At 36.5% G+C, this 15490-nt stretch overlaps 1 protein-coding gene across 1 annotated transcript; it reads right to left on the reverse strand.

Moving 5' to 3' along the window:
* Positions 1–327: 327 nt before the first annotated feature.
* LOC126977796 (zinc finger protein 239-like) lies at positions 328–1998 on the reverse strand. The gene has a single exon (XM_050826419.1). It carries the CDS (start codon positions 1578–1580, stop codon positions 573–575), a length of 1008 nt encoding a protein of 335 aa, XP_050682376.1. The 5' UTR covers positions 1581–1998; the 3' UTR covers positions 328–572.
* Between the last annotated feature and the right edge of the window lie 13492 nt (positions 1999–15490).

The following is a 15490-nucleotide window of genomic DNA, read 5'->3' on the forward strand; positions in this document are numbered from 1 at the left end:
AATTCTATTGTTTAGATATGAAGTCAGAAGATCGAGCGCAGCTCCTTTTATGCCATAGTGGTATAGCTTCCTGATCAGCGTTGTATGGTGAACACAATCAAAAGCCTTAGATAAATCACAGAAGATGCCAAGTGCATTCTGCGATTCCTCCCAGGCATCAAAAATATTCTTGATCAGCTCAACACCTGCATCCGTTGTTGAACGTCCCCTAGTAAAGCCAAATTGTTTCAAATGAAGCAACTTATGAGAGTTAAAGTAAGTAAGCATTTGACTTAAAATTATTTTTTCAAAAATTTTTACTAAGGGTCGGCAAAACCGACACAGGACGATAGTTGATCGGGTCAGAAGAGCATCCCGACTTAAATATTGGTGTAATTTTACTATGTTTCAGAAGGTCAGGAAACACGCCACGATTAATACAATTATTAAATACTATTGCCAATTATGGTGCTATGACATCAATTATTGAACTTATTATTTTAACAGAAATGCCCCATATTTTCTTGCCCCCCATGTGTTCTTTTATGTGTCTTCAAGCTTCCAGATAGGCTGAAACTCTTCCCACAAACATTTCACGCGTAAAGTTTATCAGCGGTATGTATTCTGTTGTGGTTCTTCAATTTACCAGATTCACTAAAACTCTTATCACAAATATTACACGAGTAAGGTTTATCACCTGTATGTATTCTTTCATGTTTTTTCAAAGAACCACATTGATTGAAACTCTTACCACAAACATTGCAAGAGTAAGGTTTATCACCTGTATGTGTTCTTTTATGTGTCTTCAAAGTACTATTTACACGGAAACTCTTACCGCAAATATTACACGCGTAAGGTTTATCACCGGTATGTATTCTGTTATGGATCTTCAATTTACTAGAATCACTAAAACTCTTATCACAAAAATTGCAAGAGTAAGGTTTATCACCTGTATGTGTTCTTTCATGTGTCTTCAAAGTATCAGATGCACGGAAACTCTTACCACAAACATTACACGCGTAAGGTTTTTCACCGGTATGTATTCTGTTATGGATCTTCAATTTACTAGAATTACTAAAACTCTTATCACAAAAATTGCAAGAGTAAGGTTTATCACCTGTATGTGTTCTTTCATGTGTCTTCAAAGTATCAGATGCACGGAAACTCTTACCACAAACATTACACGCGTAAGGTTTTTCACCAGTATGTATTCTGTTATGGATCTTCAATTTACCAGATGCACGGAAACTCTTACCACAAACATTACACGCGTAAGGTTTATCACCGGTATGAATTCTGTTATGGGTCTTCAATTGACCAGATTCACTGAAACTCTTACCACAGATATTACACGAGTAAGGTTTATCACCAGTACGTATTCTTTTATGATTATTCAAATTACGAGATTGATTGAAACTCTTATGTTTATCAACAGTGTATTGGCATTTTCGTCGCTTTAAATCATTGGATCTTATTCCGCTATCATTACTAGAGTGAGAAATTTCATGTGTATGTATTGTATTATGTTCCTTCGAACCATTAAACTGTGAGGGCGCTGTACCAATAATATTATAAGAATAAGCATTTTTATCTAGATACATATTGTTATGTTGGTCAAAATCAACAGATTCATTGTTCGTTTCACTTAAGATAGTGGCAGTAGACTTTTTATTTGCATATCTTTTATTTTCTTTCTTTGATTCGCTAAATGAACTATACGTTAGACCATTAATATTATCGGGATGGGGCTTTTTATCTGCATCTATTCCGTTATGTCCGCCCAGGTCAGATTGATTGGACAAAGAAATTCTAGTAGCTCCAGTTACATTGTTTGAATGCGGCTTTTGACCTGGAATTGATTTCTTTGTTATCTTTAAATCAACAGAGTGCTTGAACGTATTTCCACTCTTATTGCACGGAAGGGTTATTTCTGCGTATTTTTTATTATATAGGTCATTACGAGCTGCTAGTTGTTTAACTGTAAAGTACAAAAGTAAAATTTAATAAAAAAGATGTTTCATTCAGGACGTACCTTCGGTTACAGGAGAAGTAGTACTTTGTAAATATTCAAGATATTCAAGAAATAAGAATATATTTATGTATAATGGGTCAGATAATAATTCACACAGTACAAAGTATTCACTGCTTTTATTGTTATAGTAGGGCCAATTTAAGAGATCGCATTTGATACTTCATATTAACTGGACACTGGACGATTGGTTAATACCTATTATCATAATTTAGCCTATAGGGAAATAAACAATAACGTCTTACATGTTATGTAATACATAGCAATCTAATTTTTAAAAACCGTATCAACTTACCCGTTGCTACTCAGGGCATCTCACACAACCCTATCTAACCTTGTTTGATTGGAGAATATACCAGTACTTGAGCAGAGATATTAGCTCAGGTTTTAAGTATGTTTCCTTTCTTAACTTCTGACAAAGGATATTATATGACATTAGATCAAAATCTTGACACAGATCCAAAAAACATGCATACTACTGCCTTTTTCTATCAGTATAGTACTGAACAGTCTGCTTGAGGCACAGAATTGCGCTTTTCGTTGACAGTGCCGGCCTAAAACCAAACTGCGCGTCATGGATATTCATTGACATATCTAATTGTTCATCAACTATCCAGCACCTTAGCAGAGTCTATCTAGTCTGAGAATCGGTCGTCGTCTATTTTTTATAAGTTCCGTTCGGTGAAGACCAAAAACCGAATTTGGCCACTTCTATAATATTTTAGATCAGTTTTATTATATTAGGTGATCAAATATTTAGTTTACTATTAAACAAATCTAACAACTTAAATTAACCTAAACGTAAACGTTCACCGTATTGTCAGCAGTTTTATATGTGCCGTCAAATTTTAAATGAAATGCCCCAATCAGATTATATCACGAGAAGAAGATCGCTTGTCGTATTCCTCGCGGCCGGTAGTGTACAGTACGTCGGTACTTTTCAATTTACCTAATCGCGTTAACATCTCGTGCTTCGAAGAATATTGAACCCAAAGTTTATGATCTTAAGGCTCATATTTTGTGTGCAGTAGCTTAAAATAAATTATAAACATGAAATGTATCGAGTGTAATGAGGCGGTAACAGATGCCGTTGTGTGTAGTGCCTGTCATGGTTCCCTACATTTTGGATGCTCTGGAGTCACAGAGGGTACCTATCGGCGCATGGGCACTGAAAAGAAAGCAGTGTGGCGGTGTGCCCGATGTCGTAATGCCTCACGCTCCGGAACTACTTCCGATGAGACTACTAGCCAACAGGGCATCGCAAAGGTGCTACAAGAAATAAAATCCCTTCGAATCGATTTTGGTGCAGTGCAATCCGACCTAAGCAGCTTAAAAAATGAGTTACAAGTATGCTCAACGGGTATTTCAAATCTCAATACCCGTTGGGATGAATTAGAAACGAGGTTCTCGGCTTTAGAGGACAGGTTAGTTCAAGTCGAAAATAAATCAAAGACAATAACCAAAGTGCAATCTGACCTCGAGGTGGCGAAGCTCTCTATTTCAACTTTAAAAAACATAATTGAAGCAAGTGACCAATACAGCAGAATGAACAATCTAGAGATATCCGTCATACCTTTTAAGAAAGGAAAAAACTTAACCAACATCGTCTTTGATATTCACAATGCTGTGGGTTTGAACTTTGAACCGACAATAATAGACAGCATACATCGCGTACGTCGGTACATTGAAAGCGACTCGAACACCGGTGGCATTGATAAAAACATTGAAGCTACTTTAAGCCCACGACCTCCCGCTATCATAGTTAAGTTTACCCGCCGAATATATAAAGAGGAACTCTTATCAGCAGTGCGAGTGCGTAGGGGTCTTACAACAGCTAACATAGGTCTCACAGGTCCAGCCCTAAACCTGTTTTTGACCGATCACCTTACCCCGGCAAATAAGCTGCTATTGAAGCGGGCACGACAACTCAAGGCCGACAGAAAGATTGCTCATCTCTGGGTGCGAGACTGCAAAATACTAGCACGAAAAACTGACTCGTCTAAAGTGATGATTATTAATAACAATTTCGACTTTAGTAGAATCAATTGACTTTCATGTTTTATATTGCCCTTTTCAATTTTGTCAATTAAAATCAAGTTATTCACTTTTATCGATGTTCTAATCCTTCAAATCTCATTTCTAAATTATAAATCCATTAACTATATTAAAATATTAAGAACTCAATGTCACCGTAACAAAGAAACACGTGCATGTATTTTTATATTCTATAGTCGTTTCTTACTTTCGTTCTACATTACAGACAATAATCAATTGATACCTAAAAAAATTCCAGCTTATTGCAAAGAATTCGCCTTTAGAAAAAACAAGTCATTAACTAACGAGTTATTGGGCGCCTATTGTTCTGGGCAGGTAATCAGGTCGAGCAATGCACCGCTAAGTCGAATAAAATTTCGTAAGTATGTGCATGTAAGATTGAATTTTGTCTATTTTTATTATCTTAGCAAATATATTATTGCACATTCAACAATATGTGTCTTATCTTATGAATTAAAATTAACTTACCAAACCATGCCGGTTGCTTTTGAATTTATAAAATGTATATGTAGGTAAATATGCATAAGTCATGACGGACACAACATTTAGCTGTTATTATCAGAATGTACGCGGTCTCCGCACAAAGTCGCATAGTTTCCATTCCCAAGTATCACAGTCAGACTATGACATTATTTGTTTATCAGAGAGCTGGTTGACCTCAAGTTACTATGATGGTGAATTTTTCAATAATGATTATATTGTTTTTCGCTGCGATAGATCGGTAGAAGAGAGTGGCTTTGAACGGGGAGGCGGAGTTATTGTAGCTGTGCGCCGTAAATACTTGCCTATGCAGCGAGTCTGGCCTTGCTCCTCTCGAGCCTCGTCAGAATGTGTTTGGGTTTCTGTGCCGTTATCAAGAGATAGAGAGAACATTCAAAAATATTTAAATATATGTTGCATTTATATTCCGCATGGTCCCTTACATAAGGACACTTTAACGAACTTTTTTGATATTTGTGGACAGTTAGCTGTAAACAATCCGAATGATAAATTGTTAATTACTGGAGATTTTAATATTTCAGAAGCGCAGTGGCCTGTATCTGACTGTCATAATATGTTCCTACCAACTAATGCTAACAACAGCTATTTAGTTCAAATATTGCGCGAATTTATGTCTTTCTCCGGTATGTATCAGTGTAACAATATTTTTAATGCTAATAAACGTATACTAGATTTAATCCTGTGCAGTGAACGTTGCATAGTATCATCCAGTGATTTTCCCTTAACAAGTGAAGACCCTCACCACAAAGCTCTTCAATTCGAGTTACGGCTGACATACATGCACACACTGAAACCAGCCCCTTGTAAGGTATACTGTTTTTATAATGCAAACTACCAGGAAATAAATAATGAGCTTTGTGCTATAGATTGGTGTAATATTTTTAGTCCTCTGAGTTTAGAAGAGTGTATTCTTGAATTTTATAAAATTTTAAACAATTTAATAAATAAATTTGTTCCACAACGTCCACTACGTTCATCGCACCATAAGCCTCCGTGGTATACTAAACCTCTCAGACGATTGCTAAATACTAAGCAAAAGTATCATAAACTGTGGAAAACGTATAAAAATCCATTAGATTTTGAATGCTTTAAGTCACTGCGTAAAAGAGCAATACAACTAGAAAAAAAGTGTTATGATTCTTACATTAATAATATTGAAGAAAAAATTCACAAACAACCTAAGTGCTTTTGGTCCTATATTAAATCAACAATATCAAAAACTAATTCTAGGTACTCCAGCTACGCTGAATCATGTTATATTCACAATGTTGTCAAATTAAGTGATCGCCGAAACTCTTTTGATGCAATGCTACTTTATAAAATCGTAAATAACCACATTGATGCTCATTTATTACTACAGGCCCTTAGTTTTCAAGTCCCCAAAAGAAATATACGTACTTGTCGAAGTAAACCCTTGTTCGTAGTTAAAAAAAGTAGGACATGCTATGCTGGAAATAGTTATATAAGGCGGACCTGTCGACTTCTTAATGGAAAACTTGCTGATTTAGATATTTTTAAAGAAACCTTGTCCAGTTTTAAAAAGAATATACTAACTGTGCTAAGAAAAAGTGAGATTTGAACGATTATAACTGTTTAACCACAACATTTTTTTTTTATAATTTAGTAAATAAGTAAGTAAGTAATTTAGTAAATCTTAGTTTATTATTAACATTTTTTTTTTTACTAGTGCCTCTTTTTATTTTTATTTTGTATAACTTATTTTTCTCTGCTGTACTTTAGTCTTAATTGTCATAAAATATTAATTTTAAGGAAACTGTAGGTCTAATTCGGTACTAACATTTCTTTGTAAACCTGAATATGTATGTGACTGTTTGTTTCTAAATATATAAATAAATAAATAAAGATTTTGCCGGGTAGTCTTCATAAGTTTGGTATTGATGACTTGACGTCTTAATACCTCAACAAGTTGTCAGTGGAAGTTTGTCTACAGCTCATCACCTTAACGCTCTTGACATTAAAAATTAAAATATAATCTTACCATCACAATTTTGTTCTTCACTACATAGCTGGTTGACTAGCAATATATTATTTGACTGTTCATCCAATTGCCAGATTGGAGTCCAACCTAAAAATATTATAACAATAAAATATATCTGAAATACAAATATATTTTAACATAACAGTTATGTTAACCTAAAAATATTAGATATTAACCTTAAAAGTGAAAGAATGTAAAGTATCAACATCATTACCTGGTAACTCATGCTCTTCGACATCTATCTCATCTTTACACTCCTGTTTAAAGATCGGTTCATCTCGCATGTTGTCTTCGTTCAGATGCCCATGATGACACTCTGGCAGATTGATGAATTCTGAAGTTACAGAAGATACAGCAAAATTAAAATACACCCTACGACTGGAACTTTTATAATTAACTATTACGTGGGAGGCCAGCCAGTCTTGGTGGATAATCACACGGCACAATGCCGAATGGCTTGGGTCAGACACCACAGACTACGCGGAGCGATCTGTGCATAATTTTGCATTGGCGTATGCTCTGTCCAAACTGGTCGAGTCGCCAACGCGGCTCACAGATGTGATACACATCACGATAGTTAACAGTCGCTATCGAGGGACCTTTCGGAACGTCTGACCATTGCCTGATCAGGAGTGTAGTGACTATCCAACTGATTCTAAAGCCTGTGCTGCTGCAGTAGTCCATGTGATATTACAGGGCATGTATATTTTTATACCAAGTTTTGAAGTACCGATAGGTGGGAGAACACGGCCCCCGTGCAATGCGTCAGTTAAAGCAGCACCTGACTGCAAATCGAACCAAAGCACAAAGGAACCGAATGCCAAAGTTCTAAACAACTATGACTACAGATTATTTAAGCGGCAAATCACCTATGTGAATTCAAAACACGTCGTCAAAAGCGGCGAGGGGCTTTCTAGTTGCTCTTGATCACTTCAACCAGCCGTACCTGTCGATACTGCAAATGAGGAATGACACCCTGGCTCGTACGGAAAAAGATGACGTGACGTGTGCCCTTGAGTTGACGCCGGTGCCGGTTTCTCCCGGCAAACTATAGGCCTATAGCTATTACCTCTCTGCTCTTCAGTGATGGACTGCATAATTAACCGCCAGCTCTTGGTATACCTAGAGGGTTAGCAGTTGATCAACGACCGACAGTACGGCTTTCGCCATGGTAGGTCGACGGCTATCGAAAGCAAGGAGAAGTCCTGGAAGTTTGCCTGGATGCAGCGAAGGTCTTTGATTGTGTATGGTACAAGCCATCATAATCATCAGCCGGAAAACGTCCACTGCTGGACAAAGGCCTCCCCCAAAAATTTCCACGACGATCGGTCCTGCGCTGCCCTCATCCAACGTATTCCGGCGATCTTGACCAGATCGTCGGTCCATCTTATAGGGGGGCCTGCCAACACTGCGTCTTCCAGTACGTGGTCGCCATTCGAGGACTTTACTGCCCCAACGGCCATCTGTCCGTCAAACTATGTGCCCTGCCCACTGCCACTTCAGTTTCGCAATCGTTTGGACTATGTTATCCTACGGATAACATATATATATAAATTATAACCATTCATAATTAATGTGTGGTTGAACTTCTTAAGCCAATGTCAGCAATATTATTATATATATTACTTAATATAATATGTTAACAAGTACTATCAACATCATGGAGCACCAGATATACCAATTAATAATTACATATAAATAACTGCTATTATTTATTACTGTGTTAGCCACATTATTTTATATAATTATCACTTTAGTTTAAAGATCACTTTTATGAGTAGTGACATAGGTAATAAACCAAATATTTTCACAACAGTCCCAACATTATTCTATTCTGTTTATTTTGGTAATGCTCTGATTGTAATGAAAAAGAAATAATATAAATATAATTGTTATAAGTTGAATATGCTTAGTATGAAAATCTTTCCTAATCTTCCTTGAACCAATTATATCCTCTTTTATTTAAAACCTTTATAAAAGCTTCTAAATTAGTCAGCAGAGTACATTGTGGACCACAATGTGGTTATTATCCAACATCAGTGATGATTTGATGGAGAGTTAGCTATCAAGGAGTGACTGTGACATATTGTTGTGAAACAGATGTAGAAAATCCCGGCACAGGTGTATCACGATTTGATTCATAAGGTGGGTCTCTAATCTCTATCCTTCTTCCCTTACCTCCACTATCTATACAAGCGTAGTTCGACTACAAGAACGTCTCTTCCTTCAATCTTAATCAAAAGTTAAGACGATCCAATGTGTGTGTGTGCGTTTACGGGGAATACTAGTTGTATAATTTTTTCTTCCTTAAATAATCATATATGGATACAAGTACTTAGAAAGTATCGTTGTTACACTTATTAACAACGCACGACGGCTTTTTTTAAAATATTTTATTGAGACGCAAACTGATCTGTCACAGACGATGACAATTCTCAAAATGGCAGCCTATCGGCATGTAGTAATGTAAGACGTACCTAAGTATTAATACGTCGAGGGGTCGATCACTATACATTCAATTTTAATCAATGAGCGACAGAGTGGGTGCTCAATGCTCATTGATATCGGAAAATCGAGGATCGACGGGAGTATACACAAGCGCGCGCTCGCTGGCCGGTTTACTGCGTTAGCATTAGTTTTAGAGCGAGTGTTCTTATTGTACTATACACATAATATTATTCTCAATTCTTATTGAATGAAAAGTTTAACTATTGGTCAAAATGTAAGCAAGTAAGTAAGTAGTATTGGTGTGTATTTTCTAAACTTCTAAATATTTTTTAAGTAACAATTGTAATTGGTTAACTTGTTTTAAGGGTTTTGTATATATATCGTGTAACTGAAGTAAAATATATCTTCCACATATTCCCTACAGTCTTCATACTACTCAAGCAGTTGTTTTATTGAATCTCCAAACGCTCAGTACCTAAAGTCTGTAATCATTGCACCATGACGAAACGTTCTATTTTTGCGCTCGGTAGGTTTCCTCTATTGTGATAGGCGTATCTCCCTGACTTCGTTGGTTTCATTAAAACAGCGCTGTCTCAAATGAACAGCACGTTGAATAGGTCTTCATATATTATTGAGACAAATTAGTTGGTGTACTTCAGATTCACCATAATATATTTGAACAAAAAATTACAAAAATCAACCGACTTCAAAAAAACTTTTCCAAAACAATATGCACTAAAAAGTAAGAAAATAATTGCGTTTTCTTCTACAAATTAATAATTTTATCTTTAAATTATTTTTAGAGTTCTTCTAAGTAAAATGAAATCATAAATATTAGACTAACTAACAGTTAATCAAATTATTACGACAATTTGATGGAGGTACAACTATTGGTAATTTTGGAGTCGGTGTCAGCCATGGTAGGTTTATAAGTACATACAAAGTTATAGGTGAGATGTGCTTGAGTCGCACTTGTGCCACGTGACGAGGCAAGAGGTGAGAGCGGAAAATTTATACACTTACATTAATAAATTTTAACTGCACCTTCAATAAGCCGTTTGCGTATTTTTATTGTTATTATTTGTGTTGCATCAAAGTGGACTGAAGTAATTATTGCATGTTTATTTGGTTCCCATAAAGCTGTGCGTCCTATTGCTTTTATCTATTGTTTTTTTAGTATTTAAACTAAACCTGAAATAGATTACTATGTTTATTTTTTACTACACATTGCCAACATCCTTACATCATGATCCTTGTTTTATTATCAATCATAGGAAAACGTACAAATGTCGTCCTAATTAACCAACTTCATAAAAATATACCGTTGTATATTATGTATTAATACTAATAATAAATACCTCCGTATGTTATTTTAATAAAATTGAATAAAATAAGGTTTAACATAAATCATTACCCTATAACTTGGGTCAAACTATATCTATGTTATGGCAACATTTTGGTTGTCGCTGTTTTATGTTATGTTTTTTGATTACGACAAATATAAGTACTGAAAGTAGGTGACTAGGGACCAAAAATCTATCGTATTGGAATGATTATTTCAAATAAAATTTATTGAATACGAGCTTGTTACAAATTATATTGAAAACGTTAGCAATACTTACCTGTGGAACTCACTCCTGGATTTTTACTCTAACTCCTGGATTTTTACTTTCACTACAACTTTGGCAACCAGACACAACACCCAACCACGGCCTTATCTTTTATAAGTTGAAAGGCATCTGTTTCTCATAGTTTACAATATGTTTCAAAACAATAACAAAAATACTATTAGCAAGCTTGATGAAATGATAGATCTTTGTTTATTTGTCCCAAAAGTTGACATTGGGCCAAACAAATAAATGGGTTATAGCTTTGTCCCGATCTATCTCAGCCTCAGTTGTATATCGCTTGTCCTTTCTATTTGTAATGAAGTTACCGACGCAACTTTTGTAGCGTTAATATTGTAAGAATTATAGTATGTCGATGGCCGACGAAGTATATAATCCGGCTAAGTTTGAAAGCGAATCGTTTTTTAAAAGATTATTGCCGTCATCTGTCAATCTATCAATGATTGCACGTTTCATACAATCGAGTGAATCGCTTTTTTCTTAGAATTACGCTAGGCTGAATGTAATGACGAATGTATTTGGCATAATCTTGTTACTCAAAGTGAGTATACGCACAAAACCGTAAATACCGAATTAGGTCTTGTATATCTGCCGCCTGACCTTTCATAAGAGTTAAAAACGTAGGTATCTACTATCATAAAATAATGATATTTTATCAAACTCAGATAAGTTTTTTTTAATAGATGTCAAAACGCCCAATCTATTTTGGTATCTAATCTCGGAAAGCCCAAATGATGGAAGATTTGAGAAAAGCGCCTTGTGCATCACGACGAAAGGCCTTCGCTATATCCAGGCCTTCCCCCTTGTTTTCAATAGCCGCCCACCTATGTGTTAGGCTTTATAACACAGGATGCCGGCTAGATTATGGGTACCGCAAATTTCATCCTTAAACCAGTAATGTGTAAGCATTATTGTGTATCGGTCTGAAGGGCGTCTTAGCTAGTGAAATTACTGGGCAAATAGGACTTAACATGTTATGTCTCAAGGTGACGAGCGCAATTGTAGTGCCACTCTGAATTTTAGTGTTTTTCAAGAATCAACGGCAGGGCGTATCAATTACCATCAACTGAACGTCCTACTCGTCTCGTCCCTTTAATAAAAAAAGGTAAACCAGACTTGCCTGCCAACCGACCATGGCGAAAACCGTACTGTCAATCGTTGATCAACTGATGACCTTCTAAGTATACCAAGAGCTGGCGGTTAATTATGCTCTCCATGATTTTGGAGAGCAGGGAGGTAATAGCAATAGGCCTGTAGTTTGCTGGATCCGAACTGTTTTTTTTGTCTGTCAAACTGTCTCCTTTTTTTGGATCGGATGGACAAGGGCTGACTTCCATGAGTCAGGGACTACGCCTTTTGAATAAGAGTGCCAGAATAAACGCATTACCAACGGCGTCAACTCAGGGGCACACGTTCTAAGCACGATTGGAAAATGCCATCCGGCCCGCTCACTTAATTACGTCCAACGAAAACAGAGCTAGCCTAACAATTTTCTGTCTGAACTGTACTTCAGGCGTAGAGCTCTAACACCGCGGGATGGTCGGCGCTGTTTTTGCGTTATTGTCAAGAGTCTGGTTGGAGGCAAAAAAAAGCGCACAGGATCGGCTTTCTCTTTTGTCGTATGGGCCAGGGTGTCATTCCTCATGTGCAACAGCGGCAGGGACGGCTGGTTGATATTACCAAGAGCAGCTTTCGACAACGACCAGAACCTGCGTGCTCCTGTCGGGTAACTGGAATGCTAGCCGATTTTGACGACGTGCTTCGATTTCGCTCGGGCAATTTCCCGCTTATAAATCTGGAGGCACGGTTATATTTTCTCATTTGAACTTTGAAGTACGGTTACTTTGAGCTCAGCGCCGCAACCCAAGTTCGATAAGCCTGTTTTTTTGCAGTCAGCTGCTACTGACGCATCGAACCAGGGCTGTGATGTGCCACCGATAGGTACTACAGAGTTTTTTATAAAAATATCCATGCCCTGTAGTATCACATCAGCTACTGGCGCAAGCACTGAGATCTTCCGAAGGGAAACAAACCTTGCCCCAAGGGTAGGATGCAAGAAAGGTACGCATTCTATCCCAATCTGCTGACTTGTAGTGCTAAAAGACGTGCCCGCCGAATATGCACTCATGACCAGGCAATGGTCGGACGTTCCCAGAGTGGCGAGTGTAGGACAGAGTCCTGGTAACTATCATGATGTGATCAGCAGAACATCTTATAAGGATGGCATGTGCATCCGCATCCGAGAGCTGCGTTGGCGACGCAACCACAAAACCGATAGACATTTTGCGAACTCTTAGATGAAAGGTGTGCCGAATAATGTCATTTATAAATAATCATTTTGCTAAAGTGTGACCTAGTTTTACGTTAACCGATAGTTACATAATAACTGTACGAGTCTTGTTAAAGTATAATAAATTATTAACTATGTTCAGAGACTGAATTCTGACCGTTTGCTTGTTAAATCAAACAACTGCTGACGATTCTTGAGGAATATATATTTTGATTCAGGTACACTATATTTACACAAAATCCATAAAAGTATGTAGGCCAATTACAATTCTTACAATAAAAATTATTTACAAACATTGAAATTTCACACCAACACCAAAGCTAACATTTTGACCAATAGTTAAATGTGTCATTTAATTATAATTAAGAATAATACAATGTGCGCTATCTCTTTCTAACAATATAGCTATCGCAGTAATCGCATGCCGCATTCCAGAACCTCGAGTCTCGACTTACGATGCAATCAATGGCTTTCTCATTGGTTAAAACTGAATGACAGAAGCCACGGTCTTTAGTATCGCGCACGCAGTCGTTCTGTGAGGTTGTGTAACGCGGAGCATACGATTGGTCACGTGAGTATAACTGCGGTCTTCGAGAGAACGTTACGATGCTTATATAATACTTCGAAGAGATGACTGCTGGTAATTTGCACGACTCTATGACTTGATGTACAGCAATATTAAACGGTTCTTATCAGAGCTAACATCACGGAATAAAAATATGTTCTTTAAAGAACGAATCTGTCTGCATACGCAATTAAGGCTAATATGCACGATTTATATTTCTGCGATCTATAATTTTATGAATTTATTACGTTAAAGGTATTAGACATTTCTATTAATTGATGTTAATTTATATTTTATTATAAATTTATATTAATTGTTGCAGGTACTGTTACATATGTATGTTAAAAGTGTTTTGTGAAAATAATTTTATTCTAACAATTGTTTATATACATATAAAAAATGGAAAATAGTACATTAAATCGAAGAAACAGGACTGCTCACGCCCCACCTCCAACAAACGCACCTGCACCACACCCGAAAGATCCGAATCAAGAAGAAAATGTCATGTCACACCAGAGTTACACGCCTGGATATTGTCCATTGATCAGTTTTTAAATGAAGTGTGCTCTATTGCTGCAGAAGAAAAGCTAAATACATTACGGATCAATGCATTATGCCGAAGAGAAGGTAATATTACTTCGCAGATGGCTGTGCAATACTAGTCTCTCAAATCCAAAACTTTTCAAGCGCATTTTTCTATTCACACCCTCCAAGGCCAACTCGACCTATCCCAGCGACTTCAAGAGCTAAAGCTAAGCATTGAGGAGTCTTATAACCTGCCCCGGGGATATCATTTGCTGAGATGGTGAAAAAAGGCAGTAACAATTTCATCCAGCCAAATAGTTTGAGTGAAGTCACTCCAATGACAAATAGAAGTAAAGCGAATAGACGAAATCGCATGTAGAATAAATTTTCTGCCAAGAACAAATGTTGGTTACAAGTTAGCGGCCTGCGCAAGACAAGCAATGATGTTGTCTCATCATCAGCACATATTGTAATCCAGACGCTCAAACAATCTGAACAGCTAAAGCACTCAGGACTGACGATCAATGAGCCTTATAAACGTAATATTTATAGTCATTGGAGTGCCTACATCCTCCATGACCTGTTTATCCTATCAGAACCTACCCAATGACCTTCAAGATTCCAACCTCTAGTCGTTTTTAACCTCAATAGGGTATCTGCATGAATTTTAAAAATACTTAAATTTGATTTTTACATACTAAAAATTATCAAACACATCAAATTATAGATAAAAACATTCTTATTCAATTAAAAAATAAAAATTCTTTCCCGGCAAAATAATTCGGCTATTCAAACGCGCCATTTTGCGCGGGGTTTCTGTGAGGTCAGAGTCTATCCCAAGAATCTATATTGTACTAATAAATGTATGGCCGGTATTTTCCTTGGGTTATAGGTACTGCGAAAACTACTGAACCGATCAGAATAATTCTTGAACCACTAGATGCAGCGTGTTTCGGAGAAGATTTTAGTATATAATACATTGGTGCTTACTTATTTAGAACCTATTTTTTTTACCTACCTTCAACCAATAGCATTGCGTTTCGATGTTTTATATTTCGCGCGTATTAATAGCACTTTTGTATATTTAATATTTATTATTCAGTACAAATTTAATAAAAAAAAAACTATTGAAGATAAAATAAATAATAATAAAGATCAGAAAAAATAATATTAAACTAAATAAAAGCTACAGGCATATACCCTATTAAGTTTAGCCATAAATCAGGCAGGAAGAACGCCGAAACCCGCAATCATATTATTGAAGCTATCACAACCATATGCAAACCTCATATCAAAGGATCGAGTGTGTTTAGTTGGTCATCTTTTGTGAGAGACTTTACTTTTGTCACTTACCACTTGCTTACATTTTAAAAAGGTACATAAATTCTATTGCATCCACCTTAGAGCGCCTATTATAATTATTCTTGTAGCTCAATTCTATTTTCTTATTTAAATTTAATCCACACATTAA

Source organism: Leptidea sinapis, chromosome 2 (assembly GCF_905404315.1).
Source record: "Leptidea sinapis chromosome 2, ilLepSina1.1, whole genome shotgun sequence".
NCBI lineage: Eukaryota > Metazoa > Arthropoda > Insecta > Lepidoptera > Pieridae > Leptidea > Leptidea sinapis.

Coding starts and splice junctions, on each gene's coding strand:
- LOC126977796 (XM_050826419.1), bottom strand. CDS start 1,580: ATGTATCTAGATAAAAATGCTTATTCTTATAATATTATTGGTACAGCG.